This window comes from Mastigoproctus giganteus, chromosome 10, assembly GCF_048544385.1.
Source record: "Mastigoproctus giganteus isolate SK-2022 chromosome 10, ASM4854438v1, whole genome shotgun sequence".
Lineage (NCBI taxonomy): Eukaryota > Metazoa > Arthropoda > Arachnida > Uropygi > Thelyphonidae > Mastigoproctus > Mastigoproctus giganteus.
In genome coordinates this window covers 97912099-97929408 of record NC_143584.1, presented here as the reverse complement: position 1 = coordinate 97929408, position 17310 = coordinate 97912099, and the positions used below count along the sequence as shown (strand labels likewise).

Below are 17310 nucleotides of genomic sequence, written 5' to 3'. Positions count from 1 at the left end.
CTCAGCTGGACAGGTATTTCGAACGAACAGAGGGGTGAAGTGGAAGTGGTTATTTTTTACTTATTTATTTTATTATTTTTTTTTATTTTTGGCTGATTCTGCATAAGCTTGCTTTCTTGCATCAAATGCCTGTACTAATGCTAATGCTATTATTCACCTCTAGATTCGTATTGGTGCCAATACGGGTCTAGAGGTGATATTGGTAATATTGGTGCTAATACAGATCTAGAGGTAAGTACTAAGATAATAAGCTTTGCTAAGAATCTTAATAGATAATCAACGGTACTTCAAGCTTTCATCTGAAATTAGTCATTATGTTCACTGTACTTTAATTTATACGAATTAAGCTTGCATCTTTGTGGTAATATACGTTTTAATGAATCTCTTTTGGATTGGCACCCAAGTTGGTTGCCCAATGCGACTATAATACAACCTCCACTATTGCCAGGATGAGGTTTGATAATTTTTTCATGTTTTTCTTTTATTTTTTTTCTTCCTGTCTTCTTTTCCAGAAGTTGTGGAAATTTTTTATTTTCAATCTATGTTCTGTTTTTACTTGAATAATGGACCTGAATAATTAGAATTGAATAATTTCACTTTAATAACTGTTTTTCATGTTTAACTATCCGGTACGAAACATGATTTATTTTTAAATGCGTGGAATAGTGAAAGAAAGCGCCATCTGTAATCCTCAGTTCGTCACTAATCGTGTGTATGTGTAGTATTGTTCCGTCTTTTTGAGTTTGGTTGAAAATGAGGTAGCTTAATTAATCCGTTTTACATAATTCTTGTTATTCATTATTTTATAATTTGTTGATAAAGGTTATTGCATTATTTATTTTTTGATAGTTATTTTTTTTATATTTCTTTCTCAAACATGATTTTTGTGAATTTTAGCTGAACATCTGAGTATCATAACACTGAAGGAATTAGCGCTATTTTTCTAAAATAAGCGGACTTCACTATTTATACGTAGTTAAATTGACTGAGTAAACTGTTAGTAGTTTGTGTAGTATTTATGCAGGTATAATAAGGAAACTACGGTTGGTGGGGATAGTCGCATATTCTGATCACATTGGGTGTTTCAGAAGGCAAGTGATGGACGAAATCTTTCATCACTTGCCTTCTGAAAGAATTTATACATATATATATATATATATATATATATATTTTTTTTTTTTTTTTTCCAATATTATTTTATTGGAAAATAACTTTGAAAATGTAATTTTATCCAGAGCTATGAAAATTCTCATCTTTATAGTCTTTACTGTCACCAAAAAAAAAAAGGTAACTTAGTTGCTGCTTCTATAATTTCTGGATGATCACCATACATATCAAATGGAGTCATCACTTTTTGAACTCATCTTCATTAATTGATTCCTCAAAATAAGTCTTCAGTATCATCCATAGCATTAGTAATGGCGCATTTTAAAAATGAATGTACAGCAATACCCTGCATAGCACTGATAATTGGATACGAAACTGTTCTGTGTTATGTGAAACCATGCTGATTGAGGTATAATTATAATGAGTTTTAATTGAATGCATACCAGATAAACAGCCTGTAAACAAAATACAAATCTATAAAGAATTTGTGCTTGATAGCCAATTAAAAGGATTTGAAATAAAAAAATATTGCAAATTTATTAATGAAAAGGTAACATGAGAGATAAGAAAAGAGCTTTATTGTTTATTTAGGTATTTCAGTAATAAAGTCTGTTGAAGTCATCTCTTCTTTTTCTCGGCGTACAAGTCTTTGTAGCGTCGAATCCCGTCTTGTAAAATTTGAAGTATCTTTATGCTACGTTAACATCCAGATCTCCATTTGTAATTGCCTTGCAGGCCATGTCAACCCCCCCCAGAAAAACTTTCTCCAATTCTTCTGTTGTAAAATCTTTTTGTGCTACTTCCGAATTGTTTTCCTCTTCTTGTGCAGTTTGCCATCAATTTCAAGGAGAGTTGTATCATCTAAGCCATATGCATGTGAGTCAATGCAGTCACGTACATAAGCAGTGTCCAAAGTTTCGAATCTCAAGTCTTTTTCGATCTTCACAATGTCCTCGGCAATTTGCGATTCAAAACCAGTGAAATCATTTGTGAAATAGGGCAAAACATGCTGCCAACAATGCATGTTGGTGGCAGTGATTTCTACCCAAGATGCATATATATTTTCGATCATATTTAATGGGATAAAAATAAATTATGAAATAACAAGTTTGAAAAGCTATCACGTCGTATCGTCAGGATTGAATTAAGAATACTGAATGCTGTTGCACGTTGCTGCTGACTACTTATGGGGAGCTATTGGTGCATGTGAGACAATAGAGTTGGCACTGCAGCATATATGTAGTGTCTAGGCTATTGAATGAGTCTTAATCTGTACAATAAATTTTTGACTTAAACTTAATTGAAAACCATGTTATAGCGAAACGTGCTACTATTTGAAACCATGCTAAGCGAGGTATTGCTGTATAATAATTTCAATACCTATTTAAAAATAACAGGTAAGTTGAGCTTCATTAAATTACCACATTTTGTAATTATTTAAAATTATTTCTTCTGAAATGGAATATTTTATTTGGTAAATTTTTTGATTATTATTTATTATTATATATATTTTTTCCTATTTCAGTTCCAAAGTCAGTCGAGATACTCTCTATGAATGTGTGAATGCTGCATTAGAAAATTCTCAGAAAAAGACTAGGAAATTTGTTGAGACTGTTGAACTGCAGATTGCCCTAAAAAATTATGATCCTCAGAAAGATAAGAGGTTTTCTGGCACAGTAAAGTAAGCAATAAGCTTTTTTCCTCCTTTTAGATCCCCTTGTGAAGTATATATACTTGATTAGTATATTCTAACTAATCAAGTATATAAAATATACTTGATTAGTTAGAAGTGTAGCCTGCATTCCAGTATTAAAGCATATGAACTCATGTTCAATGCCTCCCTCCACTTTTTAAAGATCAATAAGTAGATATTCCCACAAACGTTTCACCTTTGTAATATTTTTATTCTTCAAGAATAAATTTTTACATTATGCAAATGTTGGTTTTATTTCCTCGGGAATGTTTCTTCATCAATAAAAGGCAAACATTTTCATACAAATTAATAATGGTACCTGAGATGTGGAGCAATTTAAAGTGTTGATACATAACTTTAAATTGCCCTCATACCATAAACAGTGTGGTAACAAAATGTGTAGTTAGTGGGCACATGTGCACGTGAGTGTGTGTGTGTGTTTTTAACACACTCGTGTGCTGATTGAATGAATTTTCACAATACCCTGATATATATAAACTCATAGATATGTAAATAAATCATTGGTCTAGGCTTCCTGCCTTTGTGGAAGAATACATGCTTCCCATACAGTACTTAGTATGTTCATGTTTTTTTGTAGTTCTTCTCATGCACATGTGTAAATCATTTCTGTTACACTTTTTGTTAAAAATGCCCTTCAGCCATGATGTCAAAGCATAAGAATGATTTTAGCAAAGGTAGTGACAGTGAAGTTGAGGAAGAAGTCTGCAGGTATGAATAAAAAAAAGTTAAATTTGATTAGAAAACGTGTTGGTCAAACATCAACCATTACACTTGAAATGGGGCATCCTGCATTTACAATTGACACAAGATGCCCAAATGACCGCTTGTGGCGGGACTCGGCTGTAAAAAGTGGCCAGAGTGACTTAAAAGTAACCAGTGAAGCTACATGACTCAATCTTGAAGTGGTTGGCATGACTGCAAAATTAGCATTAGCAAAGGCACATGGTGCAAAAAAGCAAGCTTATATACCATCAGCCAAAAAAAAAAAAAAAAAAAAACACCCTTATTTCACCCATCCACTTGCTATGTTTGTCAAGTTCTGCCTTGAATCTGTTTAAGCTATCAATTTCTACAACTATAGGTGGAAGTTGTTCCAGCAATCAACCACCCGCTGGCTGAAGGCAAACTTCCACACATCTATCCTACAACTGTCTTTCCTCAATTTGAATTTATGCCCTCTCAGGTGATTATTCTGAGCAAGAGGAAGAATCTCATCAGCATTGAGCATGCTCAAACCATTCAAGGATTTATACACCTCAATCAGATCACCTCACAGGTGCCTAGTCTCCAGACACTAATTTGCAAAACTTAAGCCTTTCTTCGTAAGAGCAACCCTTTGTTCCATTCACTAATCTTGTTGCATTTCTCTGTACTCATTCCAACAGCTCTACATCCTTCTTGAAATGAGGCCTCCAGACCTGTATACAGTACTCACGGTGTGGCCTGACCATTGCCTTATAAAAGGGGATAATCACCTCCTTATGCCTGCTAGAAAAATTCCTGTATATCATTGACAAGATACCATGAGCTACTCTTGCAGACCATCTGCACTGCTCAGAAAACTTCATATCTGCCTGCACAATTATCCCCAGGTCCTTTTCATTCTCTACCACTGTCAGTGTAGTACCATAGAGTTGAAACGTTACTCTGGGATTACTGCTTCCCATATGTAGTACTTTACATTTGTCAATGTTAAACTTCATTTGCCACCTCTCAGCCCATCTGCTCAACTTTTCTAGATCCTGTTGCATTAGTGTCATTAACAACCCTGCCAACTTTCGTATTGTCTGCAAACTTGGACATTAAGCCTGATATACCATCATCAATATCATTTATAAATACAGAAAACAACAATGGACTCAACACTGAACCCTGAGGAACTCCACTAATAACATTAGTCCATGAAGAGCAGTGTCCATTGATTACCACTCTATCTTCTCTCTCTCAATGATCCCTTTATCCATAGCAGCAATTTGCCTCCAATGCCACACTGCTCCAATTTATGCAGCAGTCTTCCATGTGCAATAGTATCAAAGGACTTTCTAAGATCCAAATATATGATATCAAAGTTATTCTTTGCATCCAGTTCCTTTGTGACTACATCATAGTATCCAATCAAATTTGTCAGACAAGACTTCCCCTTAACAAACCCATGCTGTGTCCGAGCTATAACTGAAGTCTTGTCCAGATGATCCTGCAATGCTTCTTTAACCAGTGCCTCCATTAATTTCCCTGGAACAAGTTAAACTAACAGGTCTGTAATTACCTGTCATCCCCCTTTGATCCTCCTTTGTGGATTGGGGTCACATTTGCACATCTGCAGTCCATGGGTACCTCCCTTGAGTCCTGGGAAGCTCTCATAATTATGGCTAAGAGTTTACTTACTTCCTTTGCCAGGCGCCTCCGTAGCCAGGTGGGAAGGAGCAGCAGTGCGTAGCACACGCTTCTTGATTAGACCGGGGTTCAAGCCCGTCACCACCAAATACGGAGGATGCGGAAGGTCAGGGAATGACCACCGCATATTCGGAGCAATATGGCCTTAGTTGCTAATGCTCCTAAAAACCAAATAAACAAACAATAAACAAACTTCCTTTGCCGCCTCCTTTAATATAACTGGATAGATTTCATCCACCCCAGGTGCCTTTCTTATGTTTATCTTCAACAATTTCTCCTCCATTTTATTCAGTTATTACAAGATTATCTGGCATACTGCCAGAGTTGAATACACATCTGGCATTCCCCTCCTTGAATAACTCCTCATGTGTGAATGTAGATGCAAAATATTCATTTAGTTTGTTAGCTACCTGAGCAGGATCATCAACAGTTGAACCATCGATATCAAGTGGACCAATCTGATTCATCCCCTTCCTTCTAGAGTTTACATGAGTAAAGAACTCTTTGCTGTTTTTCTTTGCATCCCTTGCCAAAGATTTTTTGTAATCTGCTTTTGCCTGCCTAACCTCCTTTGTAACTTGGTTACAGACCAGCTTATATCTATCATAGGCTTCTGTATCAGATGTTAATTTATATGTATCCCATGCATTTTTCTTCTCTGTCACTGGTCTAATTAATTCATGTAACATCCATTTAGGCCTAAATCTTGAACAATATTTCTTTGTTGGTAAGAAAAGTCGAGTAGCTTCCAAGATTAATTCTTTGAATGCTTCCCATTTTGAATTTGCTGTTGGTAACATCATCAGTTGGTCCCACCGTATAGAATTTAAATACTGTCTCAGGCCACTGTAGTCACCTTTTGAGAAAGCAAAAACCCTTTCCTTTACCCTTGATGGTAGTTACCTCTTTGAGTAAATCCCTCTTCAGCACACTGTGATCACTGCCACCTAGTGGTTCCTTTATCTGCAGATTCTTGATGCATGAAGAATCACTACCGATAATCAGATCAAGAGTATTACTCCCTCTAATTGCCTCCCGATCATGCTACTGTAGAAAACAATCATCCAATAAATCCACAAAAGCCTTGCTAGTGTGTGGCTGATCAACCTACAAATTCCAGTCAATATCTGGGAAATTAAAATCCCCCATTATAAGACACTCTAATTTACTGGCCCACTCTATTTCTCTGCACAATTGCTCATTATACTCATCAGATTCATTAGGCCTATAACACACACCTCTCATTTTTCCTTTACCAGTGCTTATGTCACACCAAAGAGACTCAACATTGCATTGTCCACCCACATCAATTGGATGCACTTCCTTAGATTTTGTGTTTCTTAACTAACAGCATAACCCTTCCTCCCTTCCTGTCCTGTCTATCCTTTCTGTACAAATTGTACTCTCCAAATTCCAGTTCTGTACTGCTTATGTGTGTGTGTGACACCATGTCTCTGATATCCCAACAATGCCTTTGATGTCTTGACTAGCACTTCAAGCTCATCAAATTTATTAACCATACTCCTAGCATTGGTGTACATGCAAGTATACATGCACCTGTTTCTACTCTTAGTTGCCCTAACACAGCCCATGTATTTACTTGTTCCATTATGACTCCCAGCAGTCCTGGAAATTCCCATTGCCTTGCTTTCCAGGCTGCTGCCCAATTGCATATCAATAGAAGTAGTGCAAGAATCACTTTTATCTCTGCCAGCGGCTACTGTTAATCTATTAGTCCGTGTATCCACCCAAGCTAGCAGTTTTCCAACCCACCTAACTCTGCCTCGATAGCATCAGTAAATATTCTTACACCCTTTCTATTTAAGTGTATCCCATCCCTGTAGAAGCAGTCTCTCCTGTTAACAAGCACAGACCAGGCTGAGAAAAATTCTACCCCTTGAGCCTTGCACAATCTCTCCAGGGCCGAATTGATCGAGAAGGCTCTCATCATATACTCCCTCCTATCGTGTCTGGGCAGAATTACAGACACTTTCAAATTCAACCGTAACTCACAGCTTTTTTTTCAGCATTGTCTTGTACTTGTTAAGTAATTCTGCTGGTCTCCTACTCTTAATATCATTAGTGCCAACGTGTACAACAATATAACCCTTTGTGCCCTTAAAGGATGATATCTGCCCTACATCGTCATCAACCTGTCCTGTTCCAGCTATCCTTTCTGCACAATATGTTCCCCGTTTCCTTGAAAATAGAGTCATCTACAACAACTAATTCCTTTGGGACCAGCGCATTCTGCCTTGGGAGTTGCCGCTGTATTGCGTGATGTTCAAGTGCCAGCTCTGGCATTGATGTGGGTAGCTGAGAGCTTGATGGGCCCCTCAATTTAAATCCTTTGAGGGCATCCACCCTCCCCTTCAACCTCTCATATAAGCCCATAACAATGCTGAGGTAGCACCTGATTTCCTCGCACTCCTTACTTTCTTGCACACAGAAAGACATTCCCCTTGGCAATATCATGTCCCATTCCTGATTGCTCCACAAACATCAAAGAAGCAGTGCATTTCCATAGACTGTGATTCAGAGGACAACCGCCCCCCCTCAGTTCTACCCTGAGCCACAGCACTTCCACTAGTTTGAGCTTTTTGCTTTGCTGCTCTGGTCTGAGTCATGATTTCTATTCAAGTTCAATAAAATTTCAATATAAAATATAACCCTAAACCTATATTCCAATGCAGTTATAGCACTATATATATGTATTTCGGTATCGAATATTATCTCTGAGTTACCTTATGTGACTTTCTTATCCTCTGTCAACTTAGATGTATTAATTCATGATGTTACGTTTGTAATAACTAGGTCGCTATATTTATTTAGTTAAAAAAGTACAATTCAATTGACAATGAAATTTAATAAGATTAATAAATTTTACTGATTAATTGATACTACTATATTCGCTATCTAGTTTTCCGTTAAACCTTATGCTAGCACATGTATCTTATAACAATGGTGGCAATTTACGAACGGTTAATCTACGGACACAAGGTATTATTTACTTTCGAAATCGAGCTTTCTAAATTCAAAATAAACCACGGAGCTTGACTAGGTCTATAAGCTACTTATAGAAAATAATTTAATCTAACAATTAAGTCAATAAAGCGGCTTAGTATATTTAAAAACTTTTCGTTCGAGGGAGCTGCAAAACCTGTCCACACATGGATTTGATAATCTTACCGATACTAAGTAATAATCTACAAAAGCTCTATCTAAATTCAATTTAAACTAAAGTATTGTTACTAGGAATATAAAGCAACTCTAAAAAATAAATTAATATGCCAATTTAAGTCAATAAAAAAGCAAAAACTTCCTATTTCCTGGAGCCATAAAAGCTTCGCCTGTTCACATGTACTCTCACACCCACTCAAATGTTGCTCATCGGGTGATTTTCCATCTATCTCGCTATAATACTTTGCATTAATACTTTCAGTATTATTGCGAGATAGATGGAATGTTGTGGATTCTGACAAAAAAGCACTTCTTTGGTGAGGAAAAATTGGAAATATTGGGGAAAAAATAATTTAATAAAGAAAATTTATTAAATCAAATAAAAATCTATTATTTTTGAACCCCTAGAAAACGTTTGAATTTTTTTCTTATTCTAAAAATTTGTTATTCTGTTGATAAAAATAATTACTTACCTATTTCATTCTTCTCTTTATTATTCAGTTCCTTAAAATTGCAAAACACACTTTCTCCCAGTCTTTTTATTTTATTACTGCAAATTCAAGGATTCCTGGAACAGAGTTTCAGGAATTCTCAAATACGGCTAGGTACTGGGTGATTTGTTCTTTGTTAACGGATGTTCTCTGTGGTATTCCTACTTTTTGCACAGTATTTGTGTTGTGTAAGATTAACACATTCGCTGTCACCATACATTACATTTGTGTGACCTCAGAAGTCCAGATATGAAACTATCAGATTAATTAAGGTGTGTACATAAGTATGTAGATATAGCTATTTTGTATATTGTATGTAATGTTTTTTTTTTTTACTACGCATATGTGATGCCCAGACTTGTGAATACAAATTTACCCCTCCACGTCCATGAATCACGTATGATTCATTTAAAACTACCCGCCAATTTTATTACTTTTCAGGTTATATTGTTGACATTGAAGTGTTTCGGCCACGGTCTCAAGTTATTAGTTATTTTCTAGTGTGAAAATGGGTGGTCGTAACCTTAGTGACGAGGAGTTGCGAAGAATATTGGAGGAAAGTGACTGAGCCATTTTCTACTAGCGATAGCGACAACGATTACTTACCAGATACAGTTTCAGAGCCTGATATTGACAGTGGAAATGAAATGAAACAAATATTGACACAATTGACGGATATGGCAGGTTCATCAGCGCAACATGAAGAAGGTTCTGCTATTGTTAGTAAAAGTTATTGGACTTGCAACATTTCTCCACCTCAGAAGGAAACTTTCATAGGTTCATCTGGTATCCAAAATATTGACAGTGTAATGGAAAATGGTAAAGCTTCTCTAACCCGCATTTATTATAAATTTATAAATTAAGACGTCATAAATCTTATGATGAACCAGACAAATTTATATGCTCATCAGGTTATGATTAGTCAAGAAACAGTGAAAGGAAGAATGCAACGATGGAAAGATACTAGTGAAAGTGAAATGAAGAAGCTTTTGGGATTCATCCTATTCTAAGGTATTGTTTCATATCTGAGATAGGAGTATTATTGGAAAACAGACCCTATGTACTATCATCCATTGTTACCTAATTTTGGAATGACTTACAATCATTTTACTAGCATACTAAGATGCTGGCATTTTGCAGATAACACAGCAGAACATTCTAATCAATTGTATAAAATTCAATCCCTGATTGATCTGGTAATTACAAATTTGTGTAATTTATACTTTCCCGGGGATGTTGTTGTTATCGACCAATCTATGATACCGTTCAGAGGTCGGCTTCTATTCAGGCAATATAACCCTTCAAAAAGTAACAAATATGGATTGAAAGTATACAAGTTGTGTACAAAAGATGGTTACGTTTGATCTTTCGATGTTTATAATGGTCAAACCCTATCAGGTATTGATAAACCTGGATGTGTGGTTATAAAGCTATTAGACAGACTAATAAACGAAGGATGACTTCTAGTTGCAGGTAATTATTATATTAGCATACCTCTTGCGAATTACCTGAAATCAAATAATACAGATTTGTGTGGTACACTTCGTAGTGATTGGGAGTTCCTAAGAAAATAATCCAGAAGAAATTATGCAGGGGTTAAAAAATAACAATGCAAAAAGATAATATTGTGATCACTAAGTGGCATGATAAGAGAGATGTTTTGGTGATGAAGTGAAGAAATGTAGAAGAAATGAACAAGTAAAACCAGAAATGATAACTGAATACAATAAGGCAAAAAAGGGGATTGATGTATCAGACCAATTTTCAAGTTACCAGTCACCAACGAGAAAATCATTGATATGGTATAAAAAAATTGCAATTTAGTTTTTGGGACAGCAATTGTGAACACATTCCTAATTTTCAATGAATTGCAGCAAGAGAAGAAAGACAAAATGTCTCTTTTAGAAGTGAGAGAGGCAATCACTAAAGAATTGATGGGAACCAACCTCTAGTACATCCGCTTGTCAATCCTCATCTCAGCATTTTCTGTTAGAAATTCTGAAGCTTTCCCATGGTAAAATTCACATGAAAAGGTGTCACGGATGTTACGAAGAAGCAAAAATTGCTGGAAAAAATTCCAAATTGGCTGCCAAGCAAGTTCATACTGAATGTAAATCGTGTGAGAAGCCATATTGTATGAAATGTTTTGAAAATAAACATAAAAATTAGGCTTTTTTTTTTTTTTTTTTCAGTTTTTTGTACTTCTGAAATAAAATACACTTTCCTACCATTGCATGTAATTTGAAATATTTGATGTAGCTATGTTGTAAAACTAGGAAACTTTTATGCAGGTTCATTAACTTTTCTAAAAAAATATTTTCTTGTTAATAAGTCCACAAAAAATTAAAAACATAGGTCAGAAGTCTAATTTTTTAAAAAATGTTTAAGCTTGCAAGGTCCTTGAGAATCACATATGATGCCTGAATTTATTACAAAAAACTATTGTGCATCACATGTGATTTCCTGGACAGTGAACGTCCAGGGAGATACAGCAACTTTTCAAAGACAAACAGTTCAAGTGTGCCCTTAGTGATAATGAGAAAGCGTGGAAAGGCTTTCTAAATGTTTTGACTGGTTTTCTAGGAAACGTTAATTTTTAGAAAACCAGTTCAAATATTAAAGCCGGCAACTACAGGAAGGTTGTGGAAGATCTCATTACTTTTTACGAAAAACTGGGGTGCAACATGTCGTTGACGATGCATTTCTTGTATTCATACCTGGATTTTTTCCTGCCAAACTGTTGTGCCATCAGCGACGAACATGGTGAGTGCTTTCATCAAGACATCACAGCAATGGAACGACGATACAAAATGAAATGGAGTGCAGCTATGTTAGCCAGTTATTGTTGGATAGTGAAAAGAGATACTCCCAAAACTGAATACAAGTGAAAGATGAAAAGGTCCTGTGTTTGATAATACAGGTATGTTCATAGCTACATCTTACTGCCATGTAAATAAAAAATACCTTGTATAAATATAAAAAAACTACTGTTTTCAAAAACAAGAGCCAATCTGCCATTTTAAGCAATATTTCCGTAGTTAGCGCCCCAAAATCTATAAAGTAAACTTATTTTTGTGCCCATTACAAGATATGACCCAAAATTTGTTGTTCAGTGTTATTTGTGATGGATAAATTTGAGGCAACTTGATAACAACTAGCTGATAATTATTTGGCAATGGGATTTTCATATACTGGTATCCAAGATTGTTCTCTTGCCTTTATGTGTGGTATGTGGTTTAAAAAACAAGACAACAAAAAATATGTATTTTCGGAAAATTATGTGAGGAACTGGAGTCTCATGTTTTTTTAATAATACATACTGAAGTTTGGTTTCTATTGAAAGGTAAATGTACTTATGTGCATGTACAAGTTGTGTGAGGAAATGCTAATTTTTTTTTACTGGAGCAGTCAGAATTTTGTGATTATTTAGGTGATGAAATTTGGTGCTGTAAATTAGCTTTTCTAGCAGATTTAATTTATTAAGCTGCACGAATAAATGTTATGTTTGCCTTAAAAGAAAAGTTTGGGTATAGGGAAAAAATATGTAAATGAAAAAATTTAGAAATGTTTCTCTTGATTGCCAAAATGAATTACAGGTAGTTCTCGACTTAATGAGTTAATTCGTTCCTAACGTGTGCTCGTAAAGTGGGAATTTATTTCCCATAGACATAATGTTAAAAATAGGGGTTACTTTATCAACAATGAAATTAGTTAGCTAATTAGTTTGTTTAAACAATGATTGATTTATCCAAAGAAATGAAAACGTAGCCTGTAAAATCAAGCAAGTTATAATAATAGAGAAATTAATTATGACTTACAAATGTTAAAGAATGTTTATTCTTCATCATCAACTAAATGCACACTCATAGGCTCGGCACTCTTTGGTTTGTTGCACAAGGAGTCGTCTTCTTCAGAAATGCTACAAGAGGCGTTTGTTTCCAAGATAATCTTCTCTTTTAATTATAAATTTCACGATTTCATATTAGCAATTTTTAACAGCACACAAATTGCAACTGACATGATTCGCATGGAGTAACAAGTTTACGAAGCCTTTAAAAAAAAAGGAATGAAGAGAAGATTCTGAAAATTTATTTTTTTTATATACGATTGAAGATTTCAGTAAAGGGAAACATTTCGCCAAAATAACGTAAAAACCCACAGTATTCCAGCTATCAGTATTATATTGTTTTATGGTCTTGACCTCCAGAAACGTGCTTTAGATATGATAACGATGAAAGTGTAGTGCATTTTAATGATTTGAATTGGTAACTAATACAATTCACAAACCACACTCACGACCTTTTATATGGCCTTAAGGTCACGCTCGTGACCTTAAAAATGAAATTTTAGAGAGTAAATAGCTTAGCTATATAGCAAAATTTTCAACTTCCGAGATCTTGAAACAAATTACCAAAAAACAGATGTTATTGGGTTCATATTATGATATTTTCGTGATACGATGGTGTATCTGGAAGCGATTAATATCTTAAAGTGGGGTACACTGTAATGTATAGCTACATAGGTGGCTTGGATGTGGTATTTATGAATGTTTTAACATTCATTTTTTGCAATTAATGTTCATATTTTCGATTTTGTTCATACTTGATACTTGGGGAAAAAAAAAACTAGTCGAGCGAGAACTGCCTGTATACTAAAATAATTAATTTAATAAGCAAAACCTTAGAGCTGTTAAAGACAAAAATTGAGCATTACTTTCCATCCTTTGGTACCAAAAAATATTTGTGGGTAGGAGAACAATTTTCAACAAGAACTCTTCCAACCTTAGAACTCAATCTGCAAGAGGAAGAAGAATTGACTGAAATTTGTAGTGACAAGCCGTTGGAAATTCACTTCCCGGAACATTGTTTTCCGGAAAATGTGCCGTAACGGATTGCCTTTTTTTATTTTACAGTTTAAAAAGTATGCATCATGCGAATACTCATTGTATAGTTTTTTGTTTTTTATTAATTTTTTCGTAGAAAATACATGGGAGTAATTAACCCATTTGGGCTATCCCGAGTTATCTCGTATATGCCAAAAAGTGTGCAAGTTATACAGATTTTTTTAATAAATTAGCGCTTGAGCTAAAAGAAAGGTACAGAAAAAGTCTTCATTATTCATTATATAAATAAATTTAAAAAATCAATTGGAATGCACAAGCAGTAACCTCCAGCCACAAACAGTAATCGCGAACTAACTACCGTATTTCCCCATGCATAAGACGCACCTTAATTTTGGGGCCCGAAATTTGAAAAAAAATTGTATTACATAAAATTATTGAACTCAAGTTTTATTCATCATAAAATTCATACAACTCATCACTGTCGAAACTCCCATCCATTAGCTTGTCCTCATCTGTGTCTGATGACGAATCACTGTCTTCATATATTGCCTCGTCCTAAGTTCCATCTATGGCATTTGAAATGCCACACTTCTTAAATGACTTGACAACGATCTCAATCTTGATATTATCCCAGGATCTTTTCACCCAGGTACAAACTTCTCCTATAATTGGTTTCTTCACTCTTCCTGCTGGTGTCAAATTGTCCCCAGAAGATTTCATCCATTGGTTCCATTCGTCTCTCATGTCAGCAAGGGTTTGTTAATGCTGACATCAAGTGGTTGGAGCTGGGATGTCAAGGTATGACGGCAAGTTTTGTTTTTTGCTCTGCAGCAATCTTCTTTGTATTTTTTGTTATGTGTGCCCTGAACTGATCAAGCACCAATAGGGCAGGTTTGCGTAAGAGCCCACCTGGTCTCCTGCTCCAAACTTTCTCAAACCAGATCTTCATCCCATCCTGATCCATCCAACCCTTGTCATGAACGTGGACAATCACTCCTCAAAGAATGTCTTCTTTTGGCATTGTTTTGCGTTTGAAAATCAGCATAGGAGGCAGCTTGGTTCCGTCGGTACAACAAGCTAGAACATCTGTATAATGGCTCTTTTCATGTCCACTTGTCTTCACAGTTACAGTTTTCACCCCGTTCTTATCAACAGTTCTGTTACTTGGGACATCAAATTGAAGGGGAACTTTGTCCATATTTGCAATCTGTCCCAACTCAAACTGATGTGTCCTCCGACATTGAATGACAAAACGATGAAATTTAAGGACCTTCTGCTCATAGCTTTCAGGCATCTTTGGAGCATGTCTGGTGCGTATACGCATGCTTAGTCCATTCCGTTTCTTGAACCTGAAGCACCAATTGTGTCCTCCTTTGAAATCAGTAACTTCTTTTTCATCAGCAATTCTTGCCTCATGCTGAACCATCTTTGTGGACACAGGAATTCCAATTGCCCTTTGCTCCTCAATCCATATCTCAATTCCCTCTCTAAATCAGGCCATTTTGCTGACTTGCCTCTAATGGCCTTCTTCTGCCGTGGCATTTTCAGTAGGGTTTCTTCTTCCTGTAGCCAGTCTCGGATTGTTTTCTCAGTTGGAGGAGGACCAAACTTACGTTCAGCAGCACGATGTCCATTCACTTTTGCAAACTGGATCACTTTTAACTTGAATTCAGCACTGTACGAAAATCTTTTCTGAGCCATTTCTGGGCAGAATGTGGCAAAACGTAACCTAATATACCGGTAACAAGTGCGAAACAATGAGCGCAAAGACAACAAGCGGGAAATGCAAGTAAAAAAAATCTACAACCACTGTATAAGGCGCTCCCAGTTTTTAGACCCCAAATTTTTCGAAAAAAGGTGCATCTTATACATGGGGAAATACGGTACATTCTGATACACAGCCGCCACAAGTGGGGACAGGGGAGGTAAGCGTCTCTTACGGGCGGCAGTTCAAGAGGGTGCCGAAATATTTTTCAATATTGTTTTTGTGAATTATTTTTGTGGGTTCAGTATTCTGCATTTAGGACGGCAAATTATATTTTGCTTACTGGCGGCACAGGAATGAGTGCTACTGTTTTGACATTGCTGTACAATATAAGTAAAACGAAAGCCAGTTGTTTGCTGCCAGGCGTAAGAAAATCTTGAGAAAACTTGGGATTTACCTGCCTAATGCAAAACTAGCCAGATAAATGCCAGAGAAAATACATTTCAGTCCTAAATTTGGAGGTATTATTGTTTGTTTCGGGTATTATTGTATCCCGAGATATTTTGTGTAATTCCAAATAACTTTTAAAACTAAAAACGCGATATCTCGGGATAATCCATGAAGGGGTTAATAACACTAATATTGGCAAATTTTGGATCAAAATTCAAAACGAATTTCTATGAATTTCGGAAATAGCAATTAGAATTTTATTGCCGTTTTCACTTCCTACTTGTGTGAAACAGTTTTCCGCTTTAAATGAAATTAAACAAGAGAGAGAGAGAGAGAGAGAGAGAGACTAAAGTCGATAGAAGAGGAGCTGAGAGGTAAGCCTATCCATAATAAATAAAAAAGCTGTGCGCCTCCGATCAAACCCAACTGTCTCACTGATTAAAAGGTTATAATTGTATTTTGTTTGTTTTTATATAAATAACAACAAACAAAATACAATTATAACATAATTACATTCATTTTTTACATATTTTCTTTTAAATTTCATGTATGTTCAAAAAAAAAAGATAGTCAGTCCTTGTATAACACGTTTACACTACACGAATTCGATCATACACAATTTATAAATAGGGGAACATGACACGAACCGAATTCACTTATGTACGATTTGCCTTTGTGCTTACAAGAAATGGCAGTCCAATGTGGAATCACCCCAACTGAATGCAGTATGATAGGAATGAAGAGAAGATTCTGAAAATGTATTTTTGTTTTTTATATCAGTGAAGGGGAAACACATTTAACCATAATAATGTAAAAACCAACACAATTCCAGCTATCAGTATTATCGCAAATGCAATTAGATCGAGTTTACTATCAGTTTATAACAGATTCCACCATCAGAAATGCAGCTGGAAATTGTTTTTATTGTTTCATGGTAGTGACCTCCAGAAATGTGCTTTAGTAAAATGTGAGCTAGTGAGGTGTTAATACTGTGTCTCTGCCTTTACGGTGTTGTTTATTCAGTTGATACATTCACCAGCTTTGTTTATGTGTATCAAGCGTGCCTCCTCATTTTGTAATTGTGCTTTATTCCCTAAAAATGAGTAAAATACTTAAAAGGTGTGAAAAGGAAGCATCCTGGTGAAGACACTGCAGATTCAGAGAGAAAAAGAAAAGCAATATGGATAGACAGGTGGACTGGGTCAAAAATTCTTACCGGCCGCCATTGTCTTCTGGCCCACTGGGGTTTCCCAAGTAAGGCTTATGGCCAGCCACCTCTGTCCATAGAGAAAAAAATATGAAATTCTGAAACGCTTTGAGCAAAATGAAAGAAAATGTCATATTGCACGTGCTACAGGCCTAAATGAGGCAATGCCGAGAATTAGAAAAAATGCAGAGAAAGTGAAAACAACTTTCATAGCAGGAA

The 17310-nt window shown here is 35.7% G+C and overlaps 1 protein-coding gene across 1 annotated transcript in view; it reads left to right on the top strand.

The window, feature by feature from the left end:
- Positions 1-665: 665 nt before the first annotated feature.
- The window catches only part of LOC150079183 (large ribosomal subunit protein uL1), a 58280-nt gene continuing 41635 nt past the window's right edge, over positions 666-17310 (top strand). The window contains exons 1-2 of the mRNA XM_090383630.1: positions 666-758; positions 2633-2788. Coding sequence (XP_090239756.1) covers positions 754-758; positions 2633-2788 — 161 coding nt within the window. The 5' untranslated portion in view covers positions 666-753. The remainder of the gene's footprint in view (positions 759-2632; positions 2789-17310) is intronic.